The 24,341-nt window shown below is 42.3% G+C and overlaps 1 protein-coding gene across 1 annotated transcript in view; it reads right to left on the bottom strand.

The window, feature by feature from the left end:
- The window catches only part of slc49a4 (solute carrier family 49 member 4), a 57,817-nt gene that overhangs the window by 11,528 nt on the left and 21,948 nt on the right, over nt 1–24,341 (bottom strand). The window contains exons 5-7 of the mRNA XM_037108726.1: nt 21,190–21,298; nt 13,538–13,605; nt 5,938–6,065 (exon numbers count right to left, since the gene is read on the bottom strand). Coding sequence (XP_036964621.1) covers nt 5,938–6,065; nt 13,538–13,605; nt 21,190–21,298 — 305 coding nt within the window. The remainder of the gene's footprint in view (nt 1–5,937; nt 6,066–13,537; nt 13,606–21,189; nt 21,299–24,341) is intronic.

Below are 24,341 nucleotides of genomic sequence, written 5' to 3' on the forward strand. Positions count from 1 at the left end.
TTCAGAGAATGGCACACTGGTCAAATTTATGGAACAGCAGTGGTGATTTACACAGCCTCCCTCCGATACAGCACCAGCACTAGATTTAAGACAAATCCTGAAGCAGCCACTCTTTCAGCTGGGAAACAACTACTGTCAGTTTGAGACCAAACCTGCGCCCACATCCACAGCCTTCACCTGCCTGCGGTGTCACATGTTTTTTTACATCATTCATGTTTCAATGTTAGCAATCTGACTAAACATTCCATGTGACCTGTCTTGGGATGACTCGAAACCCTTCCCTTTGTTTATTTTAATAAATATGTATCTGTTTAAGTGTACAAGATATTTTACAGTTTTGGCACTTCATGTTGCCTTCAGACAGCCTTTTCCTTTGGGACTACACACCCTCAACTGTACAACACCTGTGTTCCTACACACAACACTGTGCGTTACACCACAGAACAGCTGTCTGGGTCGGACTTTCAGCGGCAGTCTGTACCTCATACAACCCCACATCCAGAGACCTGAACTGTCCCCTTAACTTGACTTGACACAACCTGTGACTTGACATGACTTGCTTTGAGACTTGGACCAAATTAATTTAGTCACGTGTCTGCATGTGTCCTTTGGTACTTAGTTAGTGATCCTCCAGGCTTAGGGCAGTACTAATGTTTAACACCCAGTTCTTGTGATAGAACTCCATGAGGAGGGAGTTTGGATGGCACGGTGACAGCTTTTCAGTCTCATTTCTGTTATATTGTTTTTTGTTTACTTGCACTCTCAGCATTAGGATGCAACTAATTTCACGGATTCTACAATATATTAAAAACAAATTTATGACTCTTTTGCCAAAATGTGCAGATGTCCCCAAAGTAAACAGCTTGTCTCATTTGCTCCTCAGACATGACGAATACTGCATTCTTGTCCACGCTGGCTGCAGCTGGTTTCATTTGGGTGCAAGTGCCTCTTGATTATATTGGTGAAAAAAAAGTATGAACAATTCTGGATGGTAAATTTTCAATTTAAAATCATGATGTGCTGACTGGCTCAATCTATTTTGCACAATGAATGTCTTTTGCTGAAGTTTGTGTAATAAAGGCTTATTGCTACAACATATAGCATTAGATGGTCAACTGTGCGTGTGTGTTCACGTGTGTGTGTGTGTGTGTGTGTGTGTGTGTGTGTGTGTGTGTGTGTGTGTGTGTGTGTGATCATGTCTGTGGAGCAATGAGACAGCATTCAGTTTGTTGTTTTGGCCAGCTCAGGGTCTAACCTCAGCTGCTGATCTCAGCTTTGGCTGGGACCTAAATGTGTGAATGTGTATTAGATCGGATGTGCGGCAAGATTAAGCCATCACCTCTGGAGCATCACGGCACCCTCCATCTCCCTTATCACAGCAGATTGGTCCAAATGAGCTCCCCATTAGCCTGCACGTCCCTTTAATCACAGCGCCTCTGGGGGCCCTCGCGTGTCTGCCTGCCCGGCTGCCTGTGACGGGGAACCCACGAGCCACTCACTCACGGAGTCATCAAAGGCGACCTTCTCCCCTGCTCGTCTTTATTCAACCCTAATGAAGCGCTGATATCAAATACTTAAGACCACTTGAACCACTGCACTTCTGCCCCCTCATATTAGTGAATTAGACTATCTGGCAGCAATTCCCAGAAGGAAGAAGGAGATTCCTTGAAGGAAAGAAACATGTGAGGGGGCACAGCAGTGGAGGAAGGTGGCCTGAGAAGAGGGTCTATAAAGTAATCAATCCCTGTCCAACTCGCTGTACTACCTTCACATATGACCTTTCCAATATGGCGGCCGTGCGGACAAAAAAGTACAAAATACAGCGGCCAATAAGGTGGGGAAAACTGTTTATCCAAGCGACTTTGCGCTTGGCAGTTGTGTTGTTGAGGACCAGGATAGTGCAGTGCTGACATGTTCAATAAACTCAGCTCGCAGTACAGTTTGATACAAACATCACATCACAGCTGGGCGGGGCTTCAGGGCTCTGACAGGCTGAGTGGCACAAAGGGACATGCCCCACTCAGTTAAACTTTCCAAGACAGATGAACACACACACACGGGACAAAAACATAGACGGCAGTTTAACTAGCCAATAGGACAGCAGACTTGTTTGGTCGTGGCAGAATGGACCAGTGGAAGTGAGGACGGCCTGGAATTTAGAAAATAATGAACAGATAGTTGGATAAAATATTGTATACTAATGAGACAAATGTGTATTTATCTTTAGGTCAATTAATGGTTAATTGATTGATATACAAAAAATTATCTTTAGACTATTCATAAAATAATCCTAAAGGATCGTTAGATAAATTGATAAAGGCCTAGTTATGATCAAATACAAGATATTAATGTGTTTAGGGCTGAAACTAAATCATTTTTATTATTGATTTATCTGCAGATTGTTTCCTTGATTCATTGTTTATAAGATGTCAGATATTAGTGAAATATATACATAACAGTTCCCTGAAGCTCGGAGTGATTTCTTATATAAAAGAAAACCGCATATGGAGCCAGAAAGTGTGGCACTTCTTTCACTTTCTAGTCTGCTGACAGTGAGCAGCACCTCATTAAAGCCCTTGGTGTGTGTTACTTCTCTGTGATATATAATCTCTTGTTCTCAACCCAAAGTGTCCAGCAGACCCTACACGAGTTTTCGGATGGACAGTCAAGTGCATAACATGATTAGCTGCCATTGAGAGGTCAGAATAATCAGGATTGCTGAATTGGCTAAATTTTATTGCACACTATAATTGAAAAACTCTTAGGCGTGCAACATGAATGGTAATTGTGCTTTATTGGAAAGTACCGGCTGAATCTACAACAGTATCTATGTCTTCATCTTTACATCAATCGCATTAATATTCTAAATGTGATGAATAAACTCATAAGATTGTAAATTTGATGATCTGTGTACCTTGCTTTTTTCAAGGTTCTAAAAGCAGTATTCTAAAACAGGGTGTGTCTCATATTTGGGCCAACATGTTATTTGGTGATAAATTGTTTCTGATACTTGCTGCTTTGAACCATGTAAAGTAAATTACTCTGAACAACCCCGCTGAAAAACTGCCGCACCAGTCATTTAAAGATTTTCGTATTTTAAAGACTGATAGCTTCGGATGACTCTGTGTGTTCCGTCCCACAGAGGGCCTCTGAGGTGTTTTGGCAGTTTGTGTTGCAGTATAACACCGCCCTCTGGTATGATATGCCAGGTGGATGAACAGGGTTGCAGCCTGGCTGCTGCAGACTGCCAGTGTCTGGGATGAGAGGACGTGAGATAGAGAGAGCAGTGCCAGGGCCTGGGGAATGATGATGGATGATGATGGCTGGAATCAGTGGCTTTGAACGACATGCTGGTATGCTTATTGGTTTGGCTTGGGAAAGGGCATCCAAGTCCAGTTCAATGTCCCTAATGGGTTTATCACTGACGTCTGCAAATGGATTGGTTCTGCTGAATACGTCCCAAAGTAAGTATTTACAAAGTGAGAGGTTTTTAAAATCCTTTGCTCTTGACGTGAAACAGTAACTCTGTATACTCGTGGCTTGAGGGTGTTTACATCCAGACTAGGTGAAAAATGTATGCAACCTTTAATACATAGTACTGTATCATAACATATTTACATGACCTATACTGAGTCTGCAGCTGGCTACAGTATGTGACTCACAGAGGAGCATCAAGCAAGACAACAGGTGTCTGCAGATGCCTGTTCCACTACCTTTACACCAAAACTGACGTGTATATGCAGGTTTTTAAACACAGGTAAACCAACTAGTGCTGCAATTAACTCCTTTCACACTGCCAGTGGACGAGCCTGTTATTGTGTTTTTGGTTTTTTTTTTGTAAGTCTGAATCAGTAATATTCTGAATTAGACACAGCTTTTTCCAGAGCCGATTACAGAAGTTGATGAGGAGTAAGACGTCTCAGTTATTTCTAATCTCTGATGACTTGCACATGCTCAGTGCCGATCAGGCACCAGACAGGCTCAGACCATGTGGAAGACACTGACAACAGCCACTTTTTAATATCTTTAACTTCAGTCTCTCTTTCAAACTCAGCATAGACTGAACGATGCTGCTTGACAGAGACAGATGGAAAGATATTAATAAGCCAGCAGCCTTAACTTCAACACATGACACAGCATCACGGCTGAAAAAGAGAGTAAATCGGTGTGTTTAACTGGGTGTTAACACACATCACAGCCAAGCCAGACACAATAAATACCTGCCACTACTGCAGGGTAACCTGACCCAGGAGTAAATCCTGGTCATTTATATTCACATTGCACACAAAAGCCAGCCATCAGTGGGTGTTAGTGGGTTTTCTGGCCAATGTGAAAGGAGTAATATTGACTGCAGATGATTTTATATGACTATAAGGGTGTGGACCTTTTGACCATCTCCAAGATATAACATAAATTAAAGCTGCAAGCAGCGATGAACGGGCCCTTGCAGTCCATGCGCATCAGGGCATGCTGCCGTTGGGGTGTGCCACGTAGACGTATTCAGGGCAAGACCCTCTACATGTTTGAGCAATTTGGAATAGACGGCAAATTGTATGTGGAAGATAATGAGCTGATGGTTTCATGGTGAAGTATCAAAATGGACCACGCCACCAGGTGTGTCCTGGGTGAAAGCTTTTGATGAGTTTTGTCCACAGATGCTACTTGCAAAGCATGTTGTAAATCAGTGAAATGGCCTGGGAGGAGTTTGAAAAAGTAAGTTTATTTTTTCACAGAGCCTTATTGGCTCATAGGGAAGTAGTCATCTGGGTTTCATGTCATCCGGACAGATCAGTGTGGAGGTATGCATGCTTTGCATTTTGAACAAAATGTACCGGAAGTTGTTATTTAATAACTTGAGTATTGTCTGGAATATCAAAATTATTTTAATAACTTTTTGTCAGGAGAGTCCACAGATGCTGTGTGCAAAGTTTCGTGCAAATCGATGAAATCACCTGGGAGGAGTTTGAAAAAGTAAGTAAGACATTTCGCGAATTTGTGGGAAAAAAAAACAGAAACTGGGGGGGCCTGCATCTCAAGATTCAGCACAATTCAGTGAATGTGTGGATATAAGGTTTTTGAATGTGCGACAAAGTATATGGGAGTAAGGAGCCAAAACGCACTTTTCTTGATTATAGCACCTAGTCCTGGAAATTGAGGACGACAATAGATTATGACATTTTTCAGCAGATGTGACGTATATTCCAAGTTTGGTGAGTTTTGGGGCATGTTCAGGCAGTGAAAAATGCGATCATTTGGGACCTCGCAGGTTGAGACCTCCTCGGACCCTAAAAATCTGGATACAGCTTTAAAGGCGGAGCCTGTAAAGGCTGCTCAGTGGTGCATGAAGCTAAAAAAGCTTAACCCAGGTATAAAAATACCCAGATCTTCTTCATTACGTTGCTTACAGAGCATGTACACTAAAAACATCTGCTGACTGAGTTGGCTAGCTTCCATTTGGATAAAGATAAAAATGATTTGATCGTGCAGCTCTTCTTTCCAAATTTAATCAGCCCAAATAGCTCAAATTCTGACAGTGAAATGAGTCATTTTGTGGGTCATTTGGGTCGTTTTACAGGCGCTTGTTACATAATGTAAGCCCCTGGGCGCTTGTGCACAGCTAACGGCACTAACTAATAAAGGGGCACAAGGTGGGAATGACAGAGGAAGCATTCTCCCAATTACAAGTCAGTGTACCATCAAAATGATTTTGAAAATGTTACTGAAAAGTAAATACATGATGGAGCTTTCAAACGGAAAACACATCTGTGGACTCGTCTTCTACAAATCCAGAGAACACTGTCCCGATGCTGAAAGCTGAAAAACAGCCCTGACATGTCTACTGAATCAATTTTGGCTTTGGTGTGTATGAGACTCTTCCTGCTGCTCTGCATGTATGTACACAATGTCACCTTGACAGTGATGCTGCTTTGGACCCACCTGCTGTGGCAGGAAGGTGAGTGACTCTGCTCAGACAGGTTAGTGTGAACCAGGTAGAGGACAGTGAGGCTCCTGCCAGCATCAGCACCAGGATCAGCTTCAGCATCCCCCGAATAGAGTCTGCAAACCTGGAGGTGAGTGGGTGTGGGGGGGAGTTGTTTGGTGGGTTGAGAAGGGAGGAATAACAATTAATAAAGAAACACAGAGGCAGAACAAATTCATGATAGTGATCTTGAAATACACCAGGACAAAGAGCAGACAAGTTTACTGAGGTGAGTAAAGACAGCTGCTTCAGAATCAAGACGCATCCTTCATAAACACAATGAGCAGCTACGCATTTTCTAAATGTCTTCTCCCTCTGTGACTTGTGTCATAATCTATTACTGGAGACATGCATTGTTTGAGACAAGGGCTAGATCATTTCCTTCTCCCACTTGTTTCTGAGTGCATCACTTGTACTTGTCATTACATAAGCAGACACCATTCCAAGGGTTGATTCAATTTGTCTCAGCAGCTAAGCACGCAGTCTTGAGATACGCTTTGTATTATAGCGTGGAAGACAAGTCATTGGGCCATTCCCAAACTCTCTAGGGCTCCGTGGTTTCCCTTTGTAGCCCTTTCTAAACCCTCATAGTTCATTAACTCCTCTCCGCTCCTCTGGGTGTGCATATGTATGCTTGTGAAAGATTAGATGAAGCTACAGAAGCTGGTAGCAAAGACAGACACTAATTACTTTTGTTTTGTTGCTCACAGGCACGATGCTTGAGAAAATAGGGCTGAACTTGACAATGAACTTAATGCAAAAACAAAACCAAGTGTTGAAAACGGCTGATTAGTTCAGCTAGGTTGTGAAGTTCTGGTGGCATGCTGAGGGCCAGGGGATGAGGGAAATCATCCTTTGGACGGATAATGAGAACTTCTCAGCCCAGAACGTTCCGCAGTGACATTTTTATATGACATCAACTTCTCCTGGGATTTCACGAGCTGTCATTCACAACCTCATGCACATTCACCCTGGACTCCTGATCACTGTTGAGAGTTTAGATACGCGGGTATGGGTAACATGGAATAACACAAATTACACGTGTTGGTCTATCATGATAAAATGATCTTAAGCTGTCAGATTTTTGTTTATAAGAATGAGATGGCTGCATTGCAACAGGCAGTCTAGTCCATGGGCCAAGTCTTTGCCACTACAGAGATGTCTGGTTTCCCTGCCCGCAGCTACACCCCTCAAATCTGCATCACCCATCTGCCGATGACTGGCTCGCATCCATAGCCCTTCAGTCACCCCTGGTGCCAGAGAGGGATGAAATCCTTGGCCTGAGTCAAGCACTCATCTCATTGTGGAGAGGATCACAGGCGACTCCTATGTATCAATTCCAATCTGATCCTCTAGGCAGAAACAGCATAAGTAGCTTATTTCCTATACTAACTCTGATGGTCCCTGATGGTACATGATAAAGAGCTTGGTCACTGACTGGCAAGATAAGTCAGGTGTGATACTATTTGAATTTTGGAGAAAAAACACAACCCCTCTATAAGTGAATGGGACAACACAGATGAAAGGAGAAAAATCATTCCTTTCAGCCCAACAACGTAAACATGGTGGCCAGAGAAGATAGATGGTTTGAAAGAGCTGAACAACCATTAACACCTGGGCTCACCTAGCCCTGGCAACCCACATGAAGGCCAGTTGGGTCACAGCCCTAGTGGCCCTAACAACTCTGCAAGTACACTCCCACACAGAGTTTAAACTGCAACTCCCCTCTCATTAGTAAGAACTGAAAAAGCCTCTTAGAAAGGAGGCAAAACTGAAACACGTCCAGTTGCCTACGATAAAGCACTTAGACTCTGAATTAACCTAATGCAATGGAGCAGAGATTGTGTTTTAGGAAACAGTGGCTTACAGTCAACAAATACCACTATAAACATCCTGTCATTGGAAGTCTTATATTTTTAAAAGGTACAGCGAGAATTTGTGCTTCTTTAACTGTCAACAAGTAAAGCCTGTGTAGTCACAGCCTGACAAACAGCATCGTATTCCTCCATTGTTGTCCAATAACAATTAAAAACATATCTGTGAGCCAAGCTGTTGCACTGGGTGAAAAGTAATTACCAGGAATGTGGCAACAATCGCCTGTTCTGGGTCAATCCCACATGAACAGTCCTGATGTGGCAAGTATTCATTAAAGCACCAAATGCATATTAATGCAAAACTGGAAATAGTCCCCAAACACTGACTATGGTGTCCTAAAGTTACTGCACCTTTTGTGAAAATGCTACTACATGTCACCAGTTGTTTAAGGTTTATGTCCTTAGTGGAGCTGGCTCACCACAAACAGGGTCAAGGTGTTGTTAAGTATAAATGGTCCCAAATTTTATTATTTTTGGTGTTTTGTTTACAAGCATCAATGTTTAAAAAACACATTATTGTTCTGATGACGTCCATTGCTGTGCAGTTTCTGAATACAGACTGTGCGCATTTTTCTGTGTTGGACTTCTGTGATTTTTTTCACAGCATTTATATAAAATAGACCTGCTTTATGATCAAAGAGATGTCAAAGTTTTACCTTTACAATACTTTGTTGGTTTTGGTGTTTACTATAGGATTTGCTGACAATGAGAAAAAAAAAAACAACATAATAATATTGAACAAGAAACCAGATGACTCAAAAGGTGTGCACGTCTCCGGTAATTTAATCCAAAGTCCCGTTACGCTACTCAATGAGTAAAGAGGGTCATGCCATCTAATGAGGTAAAGTCAGAATTAAAAGCCTATCTTTTCCGCTGCTCTAACAGGATTTATTGGCCATAAAGATAGCATCATTTAAGTCATGTAGAATCGGATTCCATTTTCTGCTTCCCCTGTGCCTGCATGCCTGCAGGGAATGATGAAATTTCACAATCAGTGTGATATTTTCAATTGGGCCTGCCCTGTCTGTGTTTTCAGCAAGCGACATGCACTAAATAAGCCAACAAACGTAGACAGGATAATATGATGATCAGCATGCAATCACAGATTGTCTCCAGTCGCAGGCAAAACAAATTAGGCTGTGGCTGACACTCAGTTGTGTTTGCTCTATCTCATCTCATTAACCTGGAGTATTGTCTGTCAGACCTTTGTGATGTGGAGGAGAATAACCTGGTTCTGTTTTCTGCCACCTCCTCCTCATTCACTCCCTCTCCCCCTCATTTCCCGGGGCTTGTAATGGGAAGATAACAAGGGACGCTTGTTAGTTATTCTTTCCACCCCCCCAATCTGTAAAAAAAAAAAAGAAAAAGAAAAGAAAAAAAAAGTACACAGTGTGCTGCTGTCATCCAGTCAGCTTCAGTCTGAGCTACACAATCAGACAGCTGCCAAAATGTTTGTCAAATGTTTCCATGACGGGTGGCTCACCTTGGAGCATCCGACACTAACTGAACATGCTGCATTTCCCTGCCATTAGACTAGGCGATGGAATGTTTGCAAGCAGCCAGTGTCTTCTAGCAGGGTAGTGCTCACCCCCCAAGAAATTTAGCTTTGCAGGAGTATAAGCCACTTAGAATGTGAAACTGCAGCACCTGCAGCACAAAATGCTTTTACAGGGGGGCATTTTCTGGCCCCTGAGGCAAACTGTGCTCAGCATTGGCACTGTATCGTGCTAACTGCAGGGACAGGGACATTTACATCTTAAGGGCTGCTAGTGGGTAAGACGGGGACAACGCTTGGTCTGTGCTCAGTTCATTACCAAGCTTTCCTGGGACTGTAACTAATGATGCCATACTGCAGCAAGCTGATGAAGAAGGAAGGAAAAAGGCAGAGAGGGGCAGCATTTAGTTTTAAGGGCTAATAGAGAGAAAGAAGCAAGATCCTGTTACATTTTGTTCTGCTGTTTTAAACAAACCTCTAATCAAAAGGACCGCGGTCGAATTGCATCCAGGGGCTCATCTCCCCACAGAGGCCACCAATCAAAGAGAAGAAGCTAGATAATAAGCCATCGGTGCAGTGAATGATGGAAATAAATGACAATGTCTGCAGCCTGTTTTCATTGAACTACTAAGCAGCAGCCCCAAATCACAACAGGTGAACACTTCAATAAACTGATTCTAGCTTAGCACATTGTATCATTACACAAATATGTTCAAAATGTACCGTGGGTGTGTAGTCAAAGGGGAACAAATAAGATCAGACTCTGGGCGGCTGTGGCTCAGAGGCAGAGCCAGTGTCTTGTAACTTCTTGACATCCTAAATTATTTTTCACTAATTTTTCAATGTAATTAACACAGCTGAAGTATCATCATCATACAGACTTGTTAGTTTGGTGAGAAGGCAACGTCCATACACTGGATTCTACCTACTTATTCAATATGAGCCCTATTTTGCCTCTATGACACCTTTTAAAACCCAAATTACCCAAAATACTTCATTGGTATTTTGTTTTGTTGATTTTTATCACACATATGCCATCAAAAACGTAAAATCCGGGTTTGTACAGCATTTTACGATTAAAAATGTAGAAGTTTTTAACCACATTCAAGGTACCTTAAGCAAAAATATTTCAACTCTCGAAGCCTCGATCGCAATCCTTATTGTGAAAAATAGAGTTTGCAGATTTCCTTTGTATCCACAAAAATCGATGTAGCCTTCATTGTCACTTGCCAGCTGTTGGTGCTACCTTTGATTGCATGTGTTTATCAGGAATATTTAATGCCGGGACGAAACAAATACAACAACGAGAGGGTTTCATTTCAAATTTACAAAGATGCCTGATTTATTTGCATGATTGTGTAACTAAAACAGCAGATGGTGTTGAAAATGAATCATCTTCCAAGGAGCATATTGAAATTCAAACATATACCAGAAACAAAATGATAGAAATTTAGCATTTTCACAGCTTTAAGACTTTCTACAGACCCTGCTGTTACAGTTATGGTCAGAGACTGAAAGAAGTTCATACCCATCCCTATCAACCATGATTCCACAAATGACCTGCGGCCAATTGTTAAAGCTGAATTTCATTTGACTATCAACTGTTGCACCACAGAGAGACTAATCAATCCCTCTGCTGACTCACAAGTCCATGTAATCAACACCAATAATTCAACAGCTCTGTTTACATACACTTTCATCTGTGCTGCAAACAGCTTCATTGATTAACAATGGGAGTTATGGGCTCATTTCCCTGATTACAGCCTTAAGAAAACAGTGGGCCTGCCTGGAAGTGCTGATTGGGCCTCGGCTTGCGATAAACATATATCGGTCAGAGCAGGAGTGAATCCTGGGCTTTTGCAGACTCCACATTTTGTCTTCGTGGTGCAGCTCCCTATCCGTCAGTGGAGGTAAAGTGGATGTTTTATTAGCATCTATTTCCCTCACTCTATCACAGCGCTGCTGGCTTCAGATCATATATCAGAAGAAAGGAGATGAAAAAAGGTGAGTGAGACACCTCTTTGCCTCAATTAAAACCTCATACGTTCTTTATAATAACTTTGTTTGTTATTATCAATCAGTAACAGTCAGGTGGGATACACTGAAGTACATCATGCACATACACAGTGACCAGAGCTATTCCACTGTGAGGAACATTCAAAGGTGCTGGTTTTTAATCTTGTTTGTCTGGTAGCAGAGGCACTGAGGCTATTAAACCGAACATGAATTGATTTCCAGGCTTTATGAATTAAAGGACCTTTTGTTCACAACTGTCTTTTGAGTTATGTTAAGCTACAAATTAATTTAATCCCAAAACAGATGGCTGTGACAAATGGTCCCTTTTATATTTAAGTTGCAGGGGTGTTAAAAAAAAGGACACTATGCGTTCATGAGCGATTAGCCACCAGGTGCCAGACCATAAGCGCAGATATCCAAGAGAAAGCTATAAAAACCGTGGACACAAAGAACTCAAACACAGTGAGGTGAAATACCATGCGGACAAAGCTTGTTCCAAGCACAAGCTAATGTCTGCAAACTGAAGCGAGCCCAGTCAATCAGCCATGAACTGAGGAGATACGGCCAACTTTTCTGTTGTACTCCGACAGTGGGATGTGCAGCAGAGTCATGTTTGTGACGTCTGCACCTCGTCTTAAAGCTGCCATGTTTTTGTAAATGACAGCACCGGTGTGATGCACTGCAGAAGGTTTAATGTTTTGTTTTTGCAATCTGTCACACAGATACTGGGTTTGAAAAGTTTAGCCTGATTTTGAAAGCACTTCCTAAATTACAAGGGAAGTAAGGTTTATATTAGTGCTTGTAATAAATTATGCTCATTGAGATGCATTGGGATCCATTAAGAATGGCTGCGCACTGAAATAGGCTTTGGCAGGTGAACTGTAATCGAATCAAAGTCCTACACGTCTGCCAACGTAAATACGTTTATGTTTTTAAAAAAAATAACCCCAAAGATCTGCAGTGCTAACTTTAAGTTTTGAATTATTTTCTGTCTAATAAACCATCCATGCTGGTTACAGCAGCAGGCCCAAACCAGCCTAGTAAGCTGATCCTTGAAGACTCCATGCTCTGAGTAGTTTTGTAAAATGGTACATTTTCTGTTTTTATCTCTAACTCCTCTCATTTCACTTCTGGTGCCATCCCGAGCAGCAGCCTGAAAGACTTGCTCTTCATCATATTGTTTTTTTTTTCACTATTTTCTATATCGTCGTATTTGTTTGGAATGTCTTTCAGGATTCATAAAGTTCTATCTTATCTTATATTCAGTGCTGCAAGCAGTCAGGAGCAGGTGGCTGCTGCTTCTGGTGACTTTTAGTTGGAAAGGAAGGGTCGGCTATGAATTTTCAAACAATAACAAACGATTCCTGCATAGTACACCTATTATACCTACTACACAAAAAAATCCTCACAATCAGTTCATCTTTCTCTACCCTCATGTCCATAAGTCCATCAGCGCTACCCAACTCTTATGGCCTGTAGCCACAAGCCAACACAGTTGTAATTTAAAGACAGCAATATCTGTTGACCTCTGATCCAGGCTGCATGAATCATTGAGTTGTGAGCAGTTCAAGTGAAGAGTGTTTTGAAACAATTATACAGAAACTGTTCTGCATTCCACGAGGACATGGAAAAAAATGTAAGTCCAAACAAAGTCCATTTGTACATTCATTTTCTTATTTTCTGTCTGGTAGTGACAATTTCCTTCACATGTCAGACTCAGCTGCAAAAAAGGTCTGCAAATGTAAATGAGGGGTTACAGTTAGTGCTTATTTTCTAATTTGATGCCTCAGCAGCCCCATCGAGTTTTCATCGAGCTGGGTGTTATTAGTGTAATAATCAGACTGAATTGCCATTTTGCTTTCACTTAAAATGTTGAGAAAATCTGAGATGATGGGGGTAATTAGAAGGTGTGGACCAAGGGGAGGGTAGCACTGGATGTTCCTGTTTGAAGAGACTCTAAACTATATTCAATAGTCACACAATGGGAAAGTGACAAAAAAAACATAAATAAGAAGGCTGCATGCATATTATTCTGGTCGATGAGAGTTTCTGGGAAATGAGAGAATTGAGGAGGACATGTGGACTGCACCATCTTCCATTACTGGCTTCCTTTTCACCTCCAAGCCATGTCAAATAATCGTGACATGTTACAGTCACATGATAAAATCTTACCTGGCCATCGCTACTCCAAAAACGCATCCACCAACAGTTGACCAGAAACCAATCCACCCTGCATCAACCTGAGAAGAGAAGAGAAGAGAAGAGAAGAGAAGAGAAGAGAAGAGAAGAGAAGAGAAGAGAAGAGAAGAGAAGAGAAGAGAAGAGAAGAGAAGAGAAGGTTATTCAGTGTTCAGAATGCAGTCCATGACTGTGGGGACAGAGATAGACAGAGAGCAGGTACTAAGTGTCTGAAGTCTACGGAGACCTGTCAATCACTGCGTCTGGTAAATTGCCTAGCAGCATTGCTACAAGAGCAGCTGTGTGTGTGTATGTGTGTGGGAGTGTAAGATTGTTGTCCTGTCTGAGTTACACGGATGAAGGACGACGCATACACTCGGCTTTAAAGTCAGGTGGAAGGGCGTTATGGCCACAGGACTGCAGCAGAATCAGTATGGGGGAAGTGCAGCGCACACACACACACACACACACACACACACACACACACCCACACACACACCCACACACACAAAATCAGTGTGTGGCACCTAGGCGAGAATGTCTCTGAGTGCCAGTGAAGGTGTTTGGTTCCCATCAATCTTCCTGAGGCAATAACTCACTTTCCACCAAATCCAACCATATGGAAGATGAGACGGCGAGGGAGCAGACTCTAAAGCAGGATCTGATGCTTTTTGCTTAATCATACTCTGCAGCGACCTGTCAGGGCAGTCTATAATGAAGAAAAGTGGACGATCAAACTTATTAAATGTAAAATGTATTCTGGCTCAGTAAGTGATGAATGTCAGAATGTCATTATATTTGATCTAAATTACACTGTGTGTGGGCCAGCCTCCTAAAACACTAAAAGCTCACTGGACAGGCACCCATTTCTTGTTTGCATGGCCCAAGGCAGTCTGGAGATGTGAATCCTCACAGCTTAGTCATAACTGCTATATTGTGATTGTGTAAATAAGATGGAGATGACTGGTGTTAGGCCAGGGAAAGCCAGGGCTCAAGGCTCTGGACACATCTTTCTCTCTTAGGATACACTTGGCCTGGTTACCTCTTGTACACATGTCATCACATCATAGCGTGGTTGCAGCACAACTGAGAACAGCACTAACTTTTTTGCTGCTTATTTGTGTTGTTTTGATAATGCAAGGTGGCGTAATACGTATGACTATACTTCATGTCCACGTGATCACCTGTGCTTGTGCTCGTGCATGAGCAACCGCACCGTGCTGAAGCAAACCTCTTCCAACCGTGTCAGTGCCAAGAAAGTGTACCGTGCTTGAGCACAGTAAGTTGCCTAGAGAGAGTGCGGGCATACTCACTTGTTACAAGCCATTTTAATCCAATAATCAAAGTCCTTATCTTCAGCAGAGTTCAGTCTTCCTCTTCTGTAAATTCTAAATGACAGGTGAACTACGTAATGCACCTGTTTCCTGACTCACTCATTATATTGATGCTAAGCTCGGCACTCTAACACATTCCCCCAGCAGAGCTCAAACAGTAGCCCCCACTTTTGACTCTTGTCCTGGTCTTGACTCCTCCTGAATACAAACACAGTGGAGAGTATGCTGCCAAACTATTGTAACTGCAGGAAGGACTGACTGATGCCATTGCAACCAATGAGATGTGCCTCTGTCAGAGAAAACTGTCCTATTCTGTTGTCTTAATTTCTTTATCAAGTCAAGCAACAACTGTTGTGTCTGCAGGGCTGATGTCAATGAGAAGCAATACCTCCAACGGCTGCTATACGCTCATGTGGACATAATATAACGATGAGGAAGTGAACTCCTTCCCTGTGGGTGGCAACTCACTGGACACCTACAAAGGGAAAATTCACCTGGCAGGGTACCATCACCTTGACTTGTGAGGGCCGTTTGTTATCTGAACATCTTTACATTCAGCTACAAGCTGCCCAGTGTGCACTAGATGCCAGCAGAACTAAATCATCAGCAAAAAGCAGAGATGAAGAACCAGATTAGTCAACCATACACTCTCTACTGCTCTGCTTTATCACACATTCTTCACATGAAAATCAAAAACAATAAGTTAAAACCCATGGGTGCTCCAGTAGCCACTGAGAATATGCAGCTCTCTCTAAATATAAGGGTTTTTTTTACGCAGGGCCCCATGCCACACTAATAGCCCTACAAGTCAGCCTATGTGACATGAGCACAGGTCAACAAAGTACATGTAGATCTGATGTGAAAACTCTTGCAACCCCGTATATATTTTAGCTAGAAGAGGCTGATGCATTGATTCACAGCCAGGATAAAATGCATGGAGCCGCTCATGATTCTTATGGTTGACCATCTATGACCCACCCTATTTCCTTAATACCCATTTTCAAATCAACAGCAAGAGTTCAACTCAACTCAACTCATACTGTCCCTTCAGAAGCCTGTACCAAGAGTAGGTTACTATGTCTACAGCTCAGTTTGCTGGTTGCGAAAATGTCATCTATGTTCATACAAGCCTTTTATCTATTCATGAAACCATGAAATATAACACTAGTTGGAAATCCACATGCATGTACCTTAAAAACACCTTAAGAACTTCATGCAGTTTCAGAGTGACCTGAACCACAGAAAGTTTCCTTGTCTGGTTTCAGTCAGATCACCACTTCACCTCCCGCTGCATCGTTTGCCAGCCTGCTGTTCGTCGCGTGTCTCTGCCCCTCTGTCTTTCATTCACTCGCTCAAGCCTCGCCAGTTGTTTAACAGCCCCATTTCCTGGTCATATTTAGAAAACTCCTTAAGTCTCAGCATGACGGCCATAACCAGAAGAGCTGGCTCGCTGTGCGAACAGTTTTTATCATCTGCATAACTATGTGAATCAGGATGTTTCACCACTATTTCAAGTTTTAAGACCCTCTGCAATGGAATTGGCAAAAGTTTCTTTTTCCAGACCATTCTTAGACAGCAGACAGCAACATTTGTCTCATCTGATGAGAACTGCCCCACAGCAGCCACGGTCACATCTCAATCAGGATGCACGACGGACAGAAGCATCGGTGTCTTTGGTGAAAAAGCCTGAAGAAAAAGCTAAAAGAAAACTTTTGACAAAGATCAAACAGAGGGTGGAGAGGAGAGAAGAGATGGAACAAGATCTAGAAACAGACTAAGGTGAAATGACTGCAAAGCTGTCAGACATGTGCACTTTACAAGACAGAAAACAGCATTTGACATCTGCAATGAACTACTGAGCCCTCTACCGTCCTCACACTGTGATTTAAAAGGCCCCCTAGAGAGCAAGAAGGAGTATGAGTGTCTCCTCAGAATCACATGAGTTGTTGGCAAGAATTGGTGGCAGTGCTGATCAGTGCACCAGTTTTCGTGTCCTGTTCGTTATTTTCTTATTACACCTGTAATATAGGCCTTTCAGATTTGCAGCACTTGCTGCAGGGTTCAGTGCTGCATTGTTGCACAAGTGCATCGAGCCATCTGCTGGGCAGTGCATGCTGCTTTGCTCAGCGTAGTGAAAATCATCGGGGCGTGGCAAAAGCCATTGAATGTAATTATTTTAAGAGCACATCAGCCAAAACCATCAGTTACATGGGTGGCAGTGTTGCTGCTTTTGTTCTGCTGTTGGTGTTTCTCTCAGTCGTGTTGTGTTTTCTCCCTTTGCTAGCGATGGGAGACAGTTTTCTCAGGTCGGTTGGAGGTTGCCGTCAGAGCAACAGCGAGCTACAGCAGTGACTACAGTGGTGCGCTAATGAGCAGCTCCTGCCTGATGTCAACCCTATAAGCTACAAACATCTCTTTGTGAGTACACCCACATTCAGCCACACATCTGCACCAAAATTAACAAATTACTGGAAAGCATGAGGAAATTAATTGAGAGCATGAAATTGCTCTCTTGCTACATTGCTGCGTTGTGCCATGGCCTGAGGCTTTTACTGCATACTTTAAATTACCAGAGAAACACTCAGACTCACACAAACTTCTTCAGGGTTGAGAGAAAGATAATAATGTAGTAGTTTGGAAACAGAAAGAGGAACTACAAACAGCACATCTTGTGTTTGCGATGTGTCCCAAAACAGCATCTTCCTGCACTTTTTCTGTACCTGACAGAATTTTTTTTTTTTTAAATTACAGCTTATCCATGATTTGGGTATGCGGGAAGAAGTGGGTGCTGTTCCTCAGTTTGACTTTAACAGCAAATGTCTCTACGCCCGCAGAAAAAAGAAACATTTCAAAAGCCTTCTGCTGCATTAATACTCCTCCACATCATCGTGTTTAGATGCATCACTATCTGGTTTCATTTATTTTTTAAGCTCCAAGTTTTGAACCCATGGGACATATTGTAACGTGGCTCATCTCATTGCAACACATTTTTATTCTAAACACACTTTTTATGTTCTTAACTAGCATGGATGAAAGGAATCTGGAGGAGAGAAAAGTATCTTTCATGAACAAATGAAATCGAAGAACAATTTGGTATGCGCCCAGCTTCCTCTTCACTCAGATATACAGATAGAGGTGACGATGACTGTCTCATCCTCCGCTCTCCTCTGTGTGATCTCGTCTCAAGCAGCACCTGTCTGATGATAACCTTGAAAAGATTCACTCTTTGTCTCACGACATACTGCTGTGTCGTAACCTGGGAGATGCAGACTACACAGAGCTGCAGAGAACTCCCAGCCCAGTCTGTCTAAGAATGAAGACGGTGAGCAAGAATGCGAATCGTGAAGTGCCGTTGATTGGGCCCTACACAAAAGATTAACAGAAGCAGGAAACAGAAAAAAAGAGAAAAGATAATTATTTCCCTCCTTTATTATTACATTCCTTGACATACGACCAAACCTCTTGGTATGAGGAGAGGGACAGTGCTTTTGAACTTTAAAATGTATCCACAGGAGGGTAAGAGCGAGTTAATGAACCGATGCAGAAAAGTTCAGCTGTCTGAAGCGCTTCTATGCTGAAATACACTCCTCATGTACAGGAGCCTTGGGTTTAATTATCCCTCAACATCTACAGTATTTCAGATCAGCTTTAAAATACAATGCCTACTTCCTGTGCATTGACATGAAGGAGCATCACCTGGGCTTTCGAGAGGCAATACAAGTTTCTGAAAGGTAATTAAAGATGCAACCATGAAACTGAAGAGCTTTACCAGCTTTTTGTCAGACTGTTTATCTGATTGGGTGGCACTTGTGCAAAGCCTTTCAAATTGCTGCCACAGCGGAGGTTTCTAAATGGGAAAAAATCATACTTGGCAAGTGGACTGACGAGCTACTCAGGCTGCTTCGTTTCTATGTAGCAATATAAGATGAGCCCGTATGCATACCAGGTTGCAGCGTATAATATACACCAATCAGCCATAACATTAGAACCATGGACAGTTGAAGTGAATAACGCTGATTTTCTTGTTACATTGGCGCTTGTCGATGGGTGGGATATAGAAGTAGCGAGTGAACATTTTGTCCTCCAAAGTGACATGTTGGCAGCAAGAAAAATGGGCAAGCATACGGACCTGAGCAACTGGGCCAAACTGTAACGGCTGGATGACTGGGTCAGAGTGATACTTTGACACCAACACCTGAATAATGGTGTTACAGACCAAGTACACCCTTTCATGGAAACAAGCAGTGGCCTCTTTTAGCATGTTAACACACCCTCCCACACTGCAAACATGGTTCAGAAGTGGTTTGAGGAACAAACCAACTAGTTCAAGGTGTTGACTTGGCCTCTAATTTCCCCAGATCTCAGTCTGGTCAAGCATCTGTGGGATGTGCTGGACAAACAAGTCTGATGTATGGAGGCCTGACCTCGCAACTTACAGGTCTTACAGGATCTGCTGCTAATGTCTTGGTGCCCCACCTTCAAGGATCTTGTGAAGTCCCCATGCCACGATGGTCAATAGTCAGAATAGGACTGCACTATTTAAAGGCCTATGTCAACATACTGCTCTGTTCCTTTTTAATTGGTTTAAAATGAGAAGAAGGCATTTGAAGCTGCCTGGAAAAAAAGCGCTGCATCCAGCGTCTTTTTTCCGAGTACAGAGCCGTTTTTGTTTGATAGCTCCGAGCACTTCAAGTAGAAAATCTCTCAACTTTTCAGAGAGGCACCAGTGACGTCACTGTCGCTCTTTTTCAGGCAGCCAAGCATTTATTAGATTGGTCTGGACTCGTCACCCTGGTAACCCGGAATGGAGGAGAAGCGTGTTCTGGCTGTGTCTGTCTATCCTGAGCTTTATCAGACGGAAAACAAATCCAGAAAAATCCATCAGTGGGAACAGATTGTCTGTACACTAAATGTTGATGGTATCGTGTCGAGCATTTTTTTTTCCTCAATATAGAATTATTTATTTTGATCTAACAAAAGACATCTGACTGCATCAAAGCAATCGATCTGCAGAACAGTGGCAATAAAAATAAGGAGAGGGGAAATCAAAAAACAAGCAAAAATAGGACAAAACCAAACAGAGCAGAACATCTCAGCTCATAGACACATATTCCCACAAGCAGGCAGGATTTACACAACCTACAGGAAACAGTAACAAATAGCTATAAGGCAGGATTCACTCTACATGAACCCTCTTGTAAAAAAATAGCAGCAACATCTAAACCAATATATGACATAAAGGGCTCCCATATTTTTTGAAATATATGGCCACTGTCATGTAACATACATGTCAAATAGTCCAAGGATATATGTTCAAGTGTAATCTTATGTCAATATCTTTAAAGTGGAACTCAGTATGCAGTTCATAGGAATGCAATTTTTCACATTGTCTTTGACCAAACCAGGGTTGTGATGGTGGGGAACTTTGGAAAGACTAACATGGATGCTTTTGGTGAGTTTAATTTTATTTGTAATAAGTTTGAATTAGTGTGTTTTCCAATGAGTTAGCAAGGCAATTAAACTCATCTTAGAAAAGGGAAAAACTTTGAAAACAATTGTATATATTGTTCTGACAAAATAAAAGGTGACAGAATATTTCCTTTTTGTGGATTTTGTGAGCTCAGGCCCTGTTCAAACCTTGCATTATCCTCCGTCCAGAGTGATCCCATCATCACACTTGGACACGTCTCAGTAAAGGTGTGACCACCCCCAATACGCACTGGGACACTGGACAAATATCTAGAGAGATCCATACACTCAGGCCACATTAAGAGGTGGTCTGGGCCACATGTGACCACATCTTTGAACAGCGTGTACACAAATGAGTCCTGAGCCAAACTGAAGGACCGCCTACTCAACCGATGTCCTCTTCGAAACATCATGAAGAAGCCACACAGGCAGAAACAGGCAGAGAAGATTACACACTGTCTGATCTCCATGCGCTTCACTGTAATGTAAATTACAAGTTTGGCCTCTCTCAACCTGCCGATGTTAGCAGCAGATGTTTGTGAACACACTGTCTGTTTCAAGTGATAGAACCATTGAACTAAAGACAACAACATGACCTAGAGAAGTGAGTTTGGATCACAAGTAGTCACTTGAGACACATTTAATGCCAGGTGTGAACTGATGGACCGAGAGCTGAAAACTGTGATCAGATCACTCAGGATGGATGTTGGTACCAGGTCTGTTTCAGGCTCTAAGAGAGTTTGTGGAAGCTTGTGAACTTGCACACACCTACCAGCAGGATCGTGTATGGGTGCATGTGTGTGCGAGCGTATGTGCATGTGTGTATGTGTGTTTCCTGCCTACCTGGCTGACTTTGGCAGGTGTAAGGACCATGTCGAGGACCCCGGCCCAGCCGGCAATCACTCCTGTGGGCACTGCGTAGGCCAGAGCTATCATCAGGAACCGCAGGTTACTAAAGGGGACAAAAACACATTAGGGATTCAAGACTGTACTCACAAAAAACATCTTACAAGCTAATTGTTTGTGTGTCGAGTCTGGCTGAAATATGAATATGGATGAGTTCTTTGACCCAGTGTGTCCATGCAAGACTAGATGCATAATGTGTTATGATGTCCTAAATTATATGCTTGACATAAAGTTCTGTGAAAAGACTGTGGGTGGTAATGTTGTAACCCTCCGGTTTGTTTTCTACTCCCACGTACCTACAATATGTTGGTTAAGATCATTTCTCAGTTAGGCTCTACTGCTGTGGTCTTTACTTCTTACATAAGTCAATCAATTAATATGGGGACCAATGTAAACCTCACAGTGCTTCAGTCATTACATGCAGCAGTTTGCTCAAATCGATAACTAAATGGACAGACTTTCATTTGAATTTGATGAGGCATTCAATGACATCCTGTTTTCCCTCCATCAATGATTCTATTGTGTAGAATTTTTCAAGTGTTGTCTCATTACATCAAAAGGGCCGGTCTAAAACTAGTCAGCATTTGATTCTAATCAGAGGATACGCTCCCCCACACAGCCATGAAGGGTTTCATATCTATAATCTAAAAACAAAATGTCACCAGTTAGATGTGCATGAGGCCTCCTCCATGTGCAACCTACATCCTAACAGCACCGGCCTGTGACCAAACAGTGAAAGCAACATAATGGAACGTCTCCTTCCCCTTCTGTTCACTGGTGTGTGGAGGTGCATGTCTTTTCACCAGTATGTGACACACAGCTCTGGCTCCCTGCATTTCCCTGCACTATCACAGTAAAGATCGATCTTTGTGCAGAGCGTATTAACAGAGAGAAGAGGTCGACCAACAGTGGATTTTTAAAGGCTGATATAATAATGATAGTTTGGAGAAGGAAAAGCCGGTAGCTGATTAATCGGTCGATATTAAAAACATATGTATATAAAATCAAAATGGCAATTTTTTTGTTTAGTGGCAAAAGCTAGACAGGTACAACATAGTCATTTACAGTACAATATGTCACTTGCAATTAAGTTTAATTAAGACATCAAGTCAAGATAACCTGATTAAGGTTAATGTTACCCTGGGAGCACAAAGATATAGGTGCAGTGGAGCCTTACTTTATGAAAAAAATACTCTTCGATGTAATGTTAGTCTCTCTTAGCTTCCACTGTTAATGTTAATGAGAGCAGTTACCTGTCTGTAATCAATGTTTACTTAAGATTAAGAGGGAGAGGACTTAGATATTTTCAGCTGAAGTGGACTTGAATGATGAGGATTGCCTCGGCACATCCTCCATGCAAAATGTTGACATGCTCCCTCACGGTGGGCAGAGGCTGCACTATCGATGGCTGGAATAGTTTGTTAAAGGTCCCATCGGTCGTCCTCTAACAGAGAGATAAGCAGCAACCTGAGCACAGTGACCAGAGCTGCCAAAATAAAGCTCAAAGATATCACAGAGGTCGACGTGCAACCAAAAACTGAACAATGCACTTAAAACGCTACAGATTTAAATCTGTGGCATTTTAAGTGCATTGTTCAGTTTTTGAACAATGCACTTACCACTACTGCTGCCTCTGTCTGTATCAGTGAAAGAATCATGAATTAATCACTGTATCATATATGCAGCATCTACAAACTCCAATACAATAGGTGGCAGTATTCACCTTTTAAAGGTGGTTCCCAATGTGCGTCCCGATTTTTAGATTTAGATTTTTACATTTTTAGATCTGGGTTAAATACCATTGATCATTGCTGTTTGACAGAAATCATTTCATACATTTCAGTAAAAAAAATAGGAAAAGGGTTCAAGGTGCTCTCCTCAGTGTAAAAATAATCCTTTGCTCTGTTCCTTACAACTATTTCTAATTATAGATATTTCTACTGATTAATCCATAAAACTGCTCAGGTCATGTTGCTGTACCAGAGCTGTGGCATTGAGTAATGGCCAGAACATTTTCGCAGAGCATTATGACGTCACAGTGAAGTTGACCTCTGACCCTTTGGGTGTAAAATGTCATCCCTTTCTCTCTTTGGTCCTGTTGAGTAATGAGCAATGGCCCAAAATTTGTTTTGTGAGGTATCAGTGACCGCCAACTTCTAATCAGCTCATCCCTGAGTCATATTGGATGTTTGTGCCAAATCTAAAGTAATTCTCTTGAGGCGTTCTTGAGAAAGCGTGTTCACAGAAGTGGGCCAGACGGATGTACTACCTGAAAACAAATAGATGCCTGCCACAATTCTCTACGCCCCAAGGTGAAAGTGTTTGTTTTACCTGACCAGCAGTTTAAAACCAAAAGAGATGTGAAGGCAACAAGAGTTCATTATTGAGAAGCTAAAACCAGAGCTCACCTTTAACATGTAATAAATGACTATCAATTATCAAATCTGTTGCTTAATCAGTTGATAGAAGGGCTTATCTTTTCAACACAAACTGAGCGTAACATCATCCAATGGCTGCTTATCTAGTTATCAGCTTACACGAAACTGTACAAATAAGAGATCTCCCAGCTGTGATGAACCGCTTTAGGCCACAGACACCGTGCAGTCCGGCCTGATATGAGCTGTCTGCTAATATGTCATCAGCTCACAGTGTGCTGTGAACAACAGGGAATAGAGACACCTCCATATGCCTTGTTATGTATGCACTATCAGAGCTCATCTCTTTAGGGTATATGGCACACCTCCAATCACACGCAACCCAATTACAATCACTCGGAACACCCGCGCTAATCTCCTTCGCCCAATAAGGTGGCATGCTGATTTAAATCAGTGCCACCTCCTCAACCCTAACAATATGATTAGAATCACTGGGCGGCTGACAAACGAGGTAGGGCTGACAGAGCAGGCGGCACATTCATACATGATTCTCCCGCTCTTCTCTCTTTGTTTATGGACGCTGTTTAACCCCTGCATTCATTCTCCCTCTGGCTCGTTTATTTTAATGCAGGCGGCATCGTAAGCAGTATCACCCAGGGACATCTGGAGAACACTTTGCGCCCTTCTGAAACCCTGCTAGGCTTCAAACGGCCA

Source organism: Acanthopagrus latus, chromosome 9 (assembly GCF_904848185.1).
Source record: "Acanthopagrus latus isolate v.2019 chromosome 9, fAcaLat1.1, whole genome shotgun sequence".
Taxonomy (NCBI): Eukaryota; Metazoa; Chordata; class Actinopteri; order Spariformes; family Sparidae; genus Acanthopagrus; species Acanthopagrus latus.